The sequence below is a fragment of the Epargyreus clarus genome, unplaced genomic scaffold, assembly GCF_041222505.1.
Source record: "Epargyreus clarus isolate Ecla_fem2 unplaced genomic scaffold, WU_Ecla_fem_2.2 ptg000029l, whole genome shotgun sequence".
NCBI classification, from domain to species: Eukaryota; Metazoa; Arthropoda; class Insecta; order Lepidoptera; family Hesperiidae; genus Epargyreus; species Epargyreus clarus.
In genome coordinates, this window is record NW_027332235.1 from 3013956 (window position 1) to 3026666 (window position 12711).

Here is a 12711-nt window from a genome sequence, read left to right on the forward strand (position 1 = left end):
AGTGTGTTTTCTTACATACATAATATTTTCATAAATGTATTGACTATGCACCGTCAATATATTAATAGTGGGAAACAGTTCTCTTAGGGACTCACCACGCCGCAGACTATATATTGACCTTATTGCTCTTTTTTGAATAGTAAATATAGAGTCTATGTCAGCAGCACTGCCCCACAGTAGAATGCCATAAGACATAATGCTGTGAAAGTAACTGAAATAGACAAGTCTGGCAGTGGGTATGTCTGTTAACTGTCTAATTCTTCTGACTGCAAAAGCTGCAGTACTAAGTCTGCTGGACAAAGCAGAGATGTGGGGACCCCACTGGAGTTTAGAATCAATGGTAATCCCCAAGAAAACAGTTTCATTGACGAATTGCAAAGTCTCACCATTTAGAGCGACATTCATCCCCGTACTCCTTACATTTGGTAGCATAAATTTAATACATTTAGTTTTATTAGAATTTAAGAGTAGGTTGTTTGCATCAAACCAGTTCTGAATCAAGCAAAGAGTTTCATTAATATCGTTCGTATCCTGTGATTGTCGTTTTACTCTAAACACCAAGGAAGTGTCATCAGCAAACAAAACAACCTCAGATAAATCCTTTACTACATTTGGCAAATCATTTATATAAACTAAAAATAGAAACGGACCTAGGATGGAGCCCTGAGGTACACCTATTTTAATATTAGAACCTGCTGATAATGCTCCATTTACTTGCACTCGTTGGACTCTATTGTTTAAATAAGAATTTATCAACTTTAGAGAATTTCCCTGAATACCATAATATTGTAATTTTAACAATAAGGTTTTATGATCAACACAATCAAAAGCTTTAGACAAGTCACAAAAAATACCTATAGCATCATGTGCTTGTTCCCAACAATCAAAAATATGTCGCAGCAATTGAACACCAGCATCTGTGGTAGAACGGCCTTTAGTAAAGCCAAATTGCTTTTGATGTAAAAGATTATTTAGTTTAAAATGAAGCAACATTTGCTGTAAGAGGATCTTTTCAAAAATTTTACTTAGAACAGGCAGTACTGAGATGGGTCTATAATTGTTGGAATCTTTAGTATCACCTGCCTTAAACAATGGAATTATTTTGCTATGTTTCATTAAATCAGGGAAACAGCCCTGATCAACACACATATTAAAAATAGTGACTAAGTAGGGAGCTAAAGTTTTAATGATTGATATACAAACTTTTACTGACATTCCCCAAATGTCCTCTGTATTTTTAACAGTTAATTCTTTAAAAGCTTTTAATATGTCATTAATTAAAATATGTCTAAATTTAAATTTAATGTGACACTGACTTAAATTCTCTTTAAGGATGGTCACTGCTTTAATTGGGGATGATTTTAAAAATTTAGTAGTATTAAATGGTATATTCGAGAAAAAAGTTTCAAATTCTTGTGCAATTTCTTTATCTGAGGTAATCTGACCACGTTCAGTGGTAAGAGATACTTTACTGATACTTAATCTGCAAGTTCGTGTTTCGGCATTAATTATTTTCCAGATTGTTTTAATTTTATTATCAGCATTTTTTATTTTATTATGTATGAACTTAGATTTAGCTGTCATACAAACTGATTTAAATATTTTAGAATATTTACGAACATATTCATTGAAGTGAGGGCTACAGTTATTCTCTCTTTCACTATAAAGCTCGAAAAGTTTACTTCTACTTAGACGAATACCTTTAGTAGCCCATTCACAAAAACTAAGTCTAGTACTCTTTTCATACCTAACTTCAGAAAATATTTTTTTAAACTCTGTGTGCACTGTGGAGAAAAATGCAGAATATAAATTATAAATTATGAGAACTCTTAGACTTGAACTCTTAGACTGATAGTCATAACGTATTATGTTTACATTTAACATTTTCTTATAGATGTAGGAAACGAGTATGCATTCCATCTGATGTTATGTTATTCCATGGACATTTGTAATCAACTCCAAATAATCTGAGGAGTAAACAATGTTTTATACGGCTTTTATTAGGTAGATATAAGTGCGGCAGCAATGTCCCGGAAAAGAACTACAAAGAGCTACCATCTTCAGTATTTGGCAAAAGTCTATGAGGTAAACAAAATGTAAAATAAAATGTAATATGTACTCATATGTAAAAGATACATACCTTAACTTATCAAGCTGTTGATGTATAGTCTTGCTCTGATGCTGTATAACAGAGACCAGTCTTGCAGCAGGATCCTCGCTCTTGGCTCGAGGTGGTGGTGTAGCAGCGCGTACTCCTCTTCTTCGTCTCCGCCTTGCACCAGATCGGCTGCCACCGTCACTGTCCCGACCGGAATCATCTTCCCCTCCACTGGAAACTCGGCGAAGGGATAATCTAACCTGAAAAGAAAGAAATTATTGTCTTTGGAAATGTAAATCACTGTCACGATGTTCGCATATATTATTCTCTGAAACCGCTCGACCTATTTCAGTGAAATTTTGTGTGTGTGTTACCTAGAAATAATTCTGTAGAACTAATGATAAATACATTCTAAGTTAAGACCGTTGATGGAGCTATAATAAGTATTATTAAACAAACATTAAAATAATGAATCTTTAATTTTACTCGGATATCGAGAATAGACCCATAAGGGCTAAAGGGGCTTTTCAGGCGGATATGTGGTCGCATGCGGATGCATCTCGCATGTACCTGTGGCTCTCGCATCCTATTTCATTATAGATACTTTTGCTGTCAAGTAGACTATACAGTACATGCTATATTCCTTACCTCGTGTCTTGCGTCACCCCACGCCGCTAGCACGTGTAAAACAGGCACATCTGGAGGTAAAGGTCTTTCCACACCACGCCATCGTTCTGCCAGCACCCATTCACCGAGGTCGCTTAGTGTTCCACCTGCTGCAAAAGTATACATATTAATAATAGTATTAGCTGTATTCTGGTTTGAAGGGTGTGGTAGGGGAGACATATTTCCTAGCTTAGTCCTCAGGGGTAGCACCGGTGGCGAGCTAATGTTATTTGGACTTGATTGGACGACCCGCGTGGCGGGGCGGTCACCATGCCGGTCTGACGCGCAAAGGGTCCCGGGTTCGATCCCCGGCCAGACAGATATCTAAATGATGAATTTAGATTTCTGTTTCTGGGTCTGGGTGTTTGTGTATTTGTCTATGTGTGCGTTCATGGCACCCACGACACAGGGAATCCTAGTGTGGGGCTGTGATTGTAGAAAGCGTTTATTAATTATTTATTTTATTATTGTTGTTGGGCAGTAGCCACCTACCATCAGGTGGACTGTTCGTCTGCTAGTCCTATATTATAAAAAGCAAGATTACCTTCAGGAGCGTCCTGCAAAGCTCTCACGATGTCCGCACAAGTGGTGTGCGCTCTCACTCCTCGCACCCAGAGTTTCTGGCCGCGCGCTATCACTCCAACCTCCTCGTCGCTGTAGTCTGATGATGACGCTTCCATGACAACTGTAAACAATTATTAATGATATTAGTGTATTACTAAGTATTATTTGCAATAGTTTTAGGTTGTTGTCGTCTATTTAAAATAATTGGTCAAATGCGAATCGCACACGGAGGGTTCCGTACTACCAAATTTTTTTGTTTATTTTTAGTATTTTAGTGACGTATTACTAAGCATTAATTGCAATAGGTTTATGTTGATGTCCTAAAGTATTTATTTAAAATAAAGGCCAAGTGCGAGTTGCGCACGGAGGGTACCACGCCAATAAATTAGTATGTATTTGTTTTCATTTTAGTGTTTGTTATATATCAGCTATAGAAGTAAATGCATTGTGAAAAGTTGAATCGTCTACCTATTACGGTTCAATAGATACCTGAAGAGAAAAATGACTAAAAATTTGGTCGTTCGCGGTTTCGTGTATGACGAGGTGAAGAGCCCCAAATGGGGGTGCTTTAAGTAAGTACGTATAATAGTGGCAGCTATAACAAAAAATAGTAAAAAACTTTACTATTTTTTACTACTATACGTTTTCTGCCACTATTATACGTACTCTGTACAAATTTCAATTGTCTATCAATTCCGGTACAAGAGACAGAGTCCTGTGAGAGACGGAGAGACAGCGGAGGCTTAGTAATAGGATTCCGTTTTGACCCTTTGGGTACGGAAGAGCTGGTCTAGAGTTGTTTTCAGATGGCCTTGGTTGACAATGACTTCTTACCATGTAAGTAACTTATTATTAAAATAAAACTATATCTTGATCCGATTTACAACTTTTATTACCGCGGAAAATACAAGTCTTACTTAAAGAGAGTTCTTTTTCTTTCTTTATGCTAATGCATACAATCGTGTAACGCATACAGCCAGTGACTATATAAAACTTATTATTATAAAAATTATATATCATGAAAATAACACAATATAATTAATTAAAATAATACTATAAATAAATAGTTTGAATATACATATTTCTAATATATGTTAATTGCTATGTCAAGTTTTAAAACAAACCTTAATCTTGTTCAAGTTTATTGAACGTTTAGTGTTAAGCCTGGGAATAGAAAACTAATTTCCACGGTAAGACTACGTGTCGCATGTGGCAAAGTTCGTAAACTAGTTGCATAAGTACATTATTCGGTGCCTGGCACGGTAGGTTGCTATTTCAGGAAATAACCACCTTCGAATGCAGCTGCATTGAAGCCACCAATTTCGGCTTGCGTGCAATTCCATAATTTGCATAAATTGTTTAGGTCTATTATGCACCTGAATCTAAAATTTGTGAACATAAATAATGTTATGTCTACTACCGTGTTAGTAATTTCAACGCATATTTCCTATAATGTAGGTTTGTTTACATTATGACTCAACTTGTAATTTATAATGTTGGTAAACTTGCAGATGAATACTGATTTATCCTGAAAAATTTAAATGAATAATTTTTAAAAGTTTCAGTAACAACTATTTTCATAAAAACAACTATACACGTCACATTTCAGTAAAGTATAATATTATGGAGATTGAAGGACTCGAAGAAAGGTAACAATGTTAAAATAATCGTTTTCTAAAACATATTGCTGATCATAAAAAGTTGGACTTGGTTTGGCTAGACCCGTACCCAAGGGCGGTGAGAGGTCAAAAATTTGTTGAATTCGATCCTATGACTTTATCACTAGGCTATCACTGTCGTACAATTATTCGATGATAATAACATTCAAGTAACAATAATAATTCTTGTAATTTATTTACCTACATTATTTCACGTAAAAACCACGCAAACTATACCAAAACAAAACATTTGAAAATAAAATTACGTTCCATTTTAGTTCTTGGAATATTATCGTTGGCGAGGGTAATTTGGGTGGTGGATTCGTGACTCGCCACCATTAGGAACTTCCGCCCCCACCCCATTATTCCGCCCGGTCCTACCCTCGCCCTACAACCTGGCATTTACCCAAACCGCACCTTCAACCCCTAGCAATCGAATTTCATACTATACTTAGCTTGTGGATTTACTTGTTATACCAAAAATGTTATTAAGGGTGCTATTTTCCAATGTTTTTGGAGTTATTTGAAGTTTATAAATATGTGGAAAAGGAAATTTTATATGTAGTATTACTGGTAATAATAATAAACGTATAATTAGTTTAAAGTCTAGTTTATTTTGTACACAGAAAGTTATGTATTACCTCCATATGTCATTATAAGATATACAAACGATTTTCAATATATTTAATATGTAACGAGCATGGGATCTACCTGATTGTAAGTGGTCATTACCGGCCATGTCTGGAATTAACCCCAGAACAGATTAGACCTACCTGAGATCGCCCACAGGGGCATTGCTACCCCTGATGACTAAATGGAATGATTGGAAAGTAAAGTATAAAGTAAAGTAAAGTATAAAGTATGTCTACATTACCATACCTTCAAATTACAACACAACGCTCTCAACACTGCTGTTATTAGACAGAAATAGATTTGGCGGTGATGCCACGAGAGTCGAACCACAAAGTGTTCTACCACTTTCAATTTTTTTTATAATAAAGTAGTTGCAGACAAGCTTGGAATGCACCTGGTAAGTGGCTACTACCGCTCATGGACATCTGTAATCAACCTTATATATTCCTGACCACAGATGCGCCGCTACCCCTGAGGACTTAGCTGGAACGCCTCGGAAAAGTCTGTCTCCCTTACCACACCCTTCAAAACGGAACACAGCAGCGCCTAACACTGCTGATATTAGGCAGAAATAGATTTGGCGGCGGTTCTTCCGAAGTCAAACCACAAAGGGTTCTACCACCTTCAATGTACAATTAGCATGTTTACATGCGTCGTTGTGTGTATAGCACATAACACACACTACAAAGAAATTATAGTTGAAGTTATAAATGCTTCTTTATTTATTTTTCAGAACAGTACCCTTAGTATGAGTTTTTACGTTTTGACAAAAATGACTGTTTTTGAATTTGTTTACGTATTTGCCCACACATCTCCAACCAGCGCCCCTAGCGGACTGTATCAAACCTGATTGGATATGTATGGGAAATACGTAAACAAATACAAAAATAGTCAATTTGTAAAAACGTAAAAACTCATACTAAGGGTACAGAACAGAATTGAGTTTATCATCCTAACACAAAACAAAACAGAACAAAGCACAGTAGCACAATTGAAGACCTCCAGATGTGAAGCAAATTGGCCAGTTATGGAGATGTAACACTCCGAGGTAGCTACCTACGTATTATGTGCCTGATTATCGAGCGCACGGTAGCGCTAGTGACGTGAATATATCGATAAAATAATAATTACTGAAGAAAAATATCGATAACTAAATTCGTGTTAATGTTAACGTTGTGTTTACGTTTCCTTTTGTCGATAAAATTACCATTATAGAAGTCTTTTATCGTATCATTATAGAAGATCTATAGAAACTTTATTATTATATTACATACGCGGTCCCTCGATCGAGGGGACCGAGGTTCAAATCCCAGGTTCAAACCTCTGATTTTTCTAAGTTATGTGCGTATTTTAAAATTAATTATCACTTGCTTAAACGGTGAAGGAAAATATCGTAAGGAAACCTGCATACCTGAGAGATTTATAAAAAAAAATACTTCAAGGTATATGAAGTTTACACATACGCACTTGGTCAGCGCGGTGGACTATGGCCTAAACCTTCTAATTATGAGAGGAGACCCGTGCCCAGCAGTGGGACAGTAATGGGTTAACAATCAATCATAGAAAGTTTATTAACACCAAAGTTGGACTATCCTATTTTTGAATTCGATCAATCCTATCTTTTAGGTGTTTTAGTGACGTCACGCTTTGTTGGTGGACTTATTATTATCATACAAAAGAGAAATTTTATCTATAAAAATGTTAGTACCCTACTGAAGATTTCAGGTGTCGAGATTATTAAAATTGGGTCTACTAACCTCGACTATAAATAATCGAATATAAAGTATAGAAAAATATATAAAGCATTATTGGTTTAGTCGCTATTATCATTAACGCAATGTAATAAATTCTTATTAAATAGTCTACTTAGGGAATAAAACCATTTTATAGTCCACACCAAACTGCTAGTCCGCTCTGAAGCTGTTGCGAGCAGGTGTAGTCATACAATTTACTATGGCGACGCGATTAATTTCTATATTCAGAGCGGACTAGCAGTTTTACGCGGACTATACCAGCTTGCGGCTTAAATAATTAAGCTTAAAATACTTTAATGTACGGCATTACAGTAATAGCATATAAATTGCTATAAATTTACAAATCAGCTCAAAATTGCCAATGCGTCATACAGAAAGTACCGTGGACGTTGTTTGATAGACAGACTAGATAATACCCAGTCAATTGCATCGATATTAGGTAGTGACGCCTACAGCCCGACTGCCGACAGCGTTGTACAGTAGCACTAGTGATGTGCTTTGGTGATATCGATAAAAGATGTAGTCGACTAAGCAAACAATAAATAGTATTCAAGAAAATTCTAACATCAAATATTTTAATAAGTGGCAATTACTTTCTTTAATTTTTTGTATTATAAATATTCATTACATTGTGCGAGAAATATAAAAGCTACTATATATATAAATTGAGAAATATAAATTGAGTGCGACTTCTATATCATGACTTTAGTTAGTATAACTTAGACGGTCATATTTTTTAAATAGACTTTTAAAATGATTTAACACACAATACTCACAAGCCAAAGTTACAAATAATTTCGCGAACTTCAACGTCAATATCATTAAATATGTCGATGTTTTATCGATATTTTTCAAAATGGCGTCCATGCCTAGGGTGTTACAGGCAAATTATCAGCAACATTGCCTGCAGTAGTCCTAATTACAGGCGGCGCGCCGCTAGCCCCGGGCACGCAAGGACGTAGAGAATTACGGACACACGGACACTGCGAACGGTCAACTAGATAATTAGATTTTTAATAATAATTATTAACTACTGTGTGATGTTATACAGGCAGGTCCTCTATATATCTCTCCTTACTCTTGTGCATACTGTGATATAGGCACTAGATTTTATAAGTGAAATTGCATAAACTTTAGCTGAATTTATGTCGTAGTGCCAAATCATGGTATTCTGATGTCAACTCATTCCTAAAAAAGAAACAATAAAATAGATAGTAAAAAATAAATGTGATTCCATTCGTAAAAAACTACGTTAGTTTTACTTTCATCAATTGCGTTTCAAAAGGACTCATATCAAAATATTTACATGACATATTCTTTGGGTTATTATAAGTTATAGTAAAATTCCCTTCGCGACAGAGTTTGGAATGAAGAAATCCGTAGCCGAACGAAAGTTACCGACATAGCTCTCAAAATAAGCAAGCTGAAGTGGCAATGGGCTGGCCACATAGTTCGTAGGACCGACCGTGGGGTAGGAAGGTACTCGAAAGGAGACCACGTCTCGGCAAAGGGAATACAGGACGCCCCCCGGTGGTCTGATGACCTGAAGCGGGCAGCGGGTAACCGCTGGATGCAGACGGCTCACGACCGGTCGGAGTGGCGCAGACTAGGGGAGGCCTATGTCTAGCAGTGGACTTTTAAAGGCTGATAGATAGATAGTAATATCTTGTTGTATGTTACCAATCCTAACAAATGCTAGCTCTTCAAACTAACCGACTGTATTGGTAACAAAATAAACAACGAGGTATTAAACAAAGGTTATATAGGTATTAATAATCGGTTAGTCGATACCTGCGTAGGTAACATCCGGTTTTGATGTTCTCACTGTAACAATTGGTATTACTTATTACCGTACTCATCTTTATACATAGATACAATTAAAATATATCGATCTGTAGTTTCAGTGTATTAGTTACATTATTGGGTAAAGAAATCGGTTTCCTTTTTACCGTAGGCCTTATCAGGATGATTTTGGAAATTGGAGAACCATTTTGGATAGCTATTTTACTCAGGGATATATACGCATATTATATGTTTCGTAAGATACATTTTTCATAAGATATCTAGTCGTTTTGTATTTAAAATAAAAAATCATACACTAACTATGCGTACAGAACGTGTATGATTCAAAAATGAGAATTGGAGTTTACCACTTGCTTTGACGACGAAGAAAACATATGGAGCAAATTCAAGACGGTAAATTTGCTATAATATTATTAAAGGTATATTTATAAAGTTTAATCCTACTTAGCCAGCTTGAAATTGAATTATTTATTACACATAAATAATATTATGTCGGTATTTTTTATATCATTAAAGTAACTATAGCATAATTAACAAATTTTACCAAAAATAATTTCATGTTAATCCATTAACAATAAATAAAAAGCTGACGTCAAATGCATGTAGGTACATGTAAATGTAGGTACATTTAGGTAAATGTACCTACCGCTGGTAGAACTAGTTGTAGCAGTGGTACAGGTAACTCTACCACCTCTCAAAATTTAGTCTCGATCTTCTGATTTTGAAAGGAGATCCGAGCCCAGTAGTGAGACAGTCGGAAAATATTCAGTCAAATTATTCTAAAGGTGGTAGAAAGCTTTAACTCCGGAGGCACCACCGTCACACCTATTTCTCCCCAATAACAGCAGAAACACTGCTGTGTTCTGGTTTGAAGGGTGTGGTAAGGGGACATACTTAAGTTCAATAAGATAATGACCACAGAGGCGTTACCACCACATCAATATCATCAAAAGTGTGCCATTCGCAAAATATCTACAACACCAAATATGAACGTAATTCTACTTCTGAGAAGGATAAAATTACATAGTATTCCGCACGGGCCAAATTGGAGGCCATTACGGATATCTTCCACGAAAACCAATCCAAATATTAAAAATATCGTGATTGAATTGTTGAAATATTGCCCGTAATTATTGCATCATTCCAAAAATCGATGCTCTCGATATATAGAAAAAAATAAAATTGGAGTGTCTGTCTGTAATATCAATTTAACATTTTACGTAATACTTATGAAAAGTAGGTACATATATATCTGTAGTTATATACATATGTATATCTACGATACTTATAAGAAAAAAACTTTTTGCGAAAAAAACTTTTTTTTTAAATGTTTTTTTCTTATAAGTATGAGTAAAAATGTTTGTCTGTTTATTTCGATTAATTTCTAAAACGGGAAAATTGATTACAAATGTCCATGGGAGGACACATGTCATCGGTATCACATATCATCAGATGGACTGCACTCTCGTTGGCTATTTCAATCATGTAGGATCGCTTACTACTCTCCTCTGCTCTACAATTCCTTGTATCATACATGACATGAATACATATAGACGATTATTCAAACACCCAGACCAGAAATATAAATTGTGTCGCATAAGTCTGAAAAAAATCATAGTTTTGCTTCTCCAGAAATCGAAGCCATACTCAGCCTATAGAATATAGTGACTGCTATGCAAAACCTCAAGTATGTTACGAGTATCTATCGTTTACTATAAAAAGACGAGCTATCTCTGTAAGAAGTCCCGAGTTCAAATCACGATCGCATCAAAAGTTGTTGAAACGTTTTTCAAATTCGTAGAGCTGTTAAGTAACTGAGAACTTCTATCAAAGGGCCATTATAACAACATTACAGTCTTATCAACAATGAACGTAATGATAGGGTTGTCAATTTACGGTTCATGAACATTTGAATTTTTTTAACGATCGATTATTTATGTCGTTTCGAATAACCTACGTTTAAAAAAGCTTGTATACTTTTGTAAGTATGCAAAAGAAGTTATATGATTGTCTACTATTTCTGGTGTTGATTTTAGATGTTGGTTATTAATTAACTCTCATATTTTTATGAGCGTCGCATAAGACTTGTCACTTCAAAAAGATTATTATTATACTTTAATTAATAAATGTTATCTATAATATGCATGCAAAAAATAATAGAAATAAGTGGTGGTGTGGTAAGAGAGATATAAGGACTTTTCCGAGGCATTCCAGCTTTGTCCTCCGGGGTAGCGGCGCATCTGTGGCCGACCTCAGATAGGAATCCAATCCTAGGCTTGATTGCAAATGTTCATAGGTGGCAGTAGTCACTTACCAGATCAGATGGACAGCTCGTCTGACTGTTATATAATAATAAAAATAGCGATGATACCTTTTAGATTGAAATACTGATTTTACATTTCAATTTCTATATTGTGTTACTATATTAAGCGATAAAAATATAATATAGCGATGATAAATTCGCGTTTGAAATACTGGCTTCGCCTTTCAATTCCTAAGTGACAACCCTACGGTTAAGATAATACAGCATTGTGCCCAACTGTCTCCCATCACTCAGCGACAAGAACCCGTCAAGGGGTTAATGACACGGTTTCTTGTCACGCGTAACAATACTTAGGTTTTGTGTGAATTACAACTTGGGTTTTTCCCAAATCGTATTGTCATTGAAATCTACGTAGTTTGACGTAAGTGTTTTTCTAATGTACGGATTTTTTATAAGATTGACGTAGGAAATAAGCAAGCAGTCCTTGTGGTAAGTGGGTACGGCCGCCCATTGAGATCTGTAAGTAATAATAACACTTATACGTATTTTTCCGATATTTTACAATAGGAATTTTTGATAGAATTGTTGTAAGTAACGCAGTCAACATTGTAGTAATTGGCTACAGCCGACCACGTCTGTAACCAACTCTATATAGAACCAATTCTACGTGAAGTCCTGTTACCTTTGCTGCAAATCCTGAGGATAAAGTCGGTAAGTCAGCATCGACATCCTACCATTGGAATGCAAAGACTGCTTCACCGTAGATATATGTGTGGCAGTGGTACCCTCCCGATCGGAATATACTAGCATTACTATCTTTTACACTGCTAGAATAAACCTATTACTTGATTGTGTGGTCACTACTGCCCATGGAGCTCTGTCACATATACTATTGTTAGGACAGGAGTTCTACTTGCAGGCGATCGCAGAAAAGATAGTTCCTCAAAGACCCCGTTTAGATAAATTGGAACGGCAAGAACTAATTCACGTAAAAAAGAGGTATGGCGATGGTCCAACAAACCATATTGATTCCACGCCTCATTATTATATTTCAAATCTTATAATATTTAATCTTGATTATTTCAATAATTCCCATATCACCCCATATCACTTCCCGTCAACAACGGTTACATTACATAATACATGATCACATAACATTGGATCAGACGTAAGTTTGTGAATTAAACAACAATACACTCGTATAACTGTCACTTAATAGCTTCATGGTGCAAAACATAAGCGGAGAGCGATAATATAACATTAGCTTCATTC

At 35.7% G+C, this 12711-nt stretch overlaps 1 protein-coding gene across 2 annotated transcripts in view; it reads right to left on the minus strand.

Moving 5' to 3' along the window:
- Window positions 1-12711, minus strand: part of LOC140754277 (uncharacterized) — a 182520-nt gene that overhangs the window by 2912 nt on the left and 166897 nt on the right. For both annotated transcript variants that reach the window (XM_073089248.1, XM_073089249.1), the window contains 3 exons: window positions 3309-3449; window positions 2747-2874; window positions 2141-2358 (listed from right to left, as the gene is read on the minus strand). In XM_073089248.1, the coding sequence (XP_072945349.1) occupies window positions 2141-2358; window positions 2747-2874; window positions 3309-3444 (482 nt within the window). In that variant the 5' untranslated portion in view covers window positions 3445-3449. The remainder of the gene's footprint in view (window positions 1-2140; window positions 2359-2746; window positions 2875-3308; window positions 3450-12711) is intronic.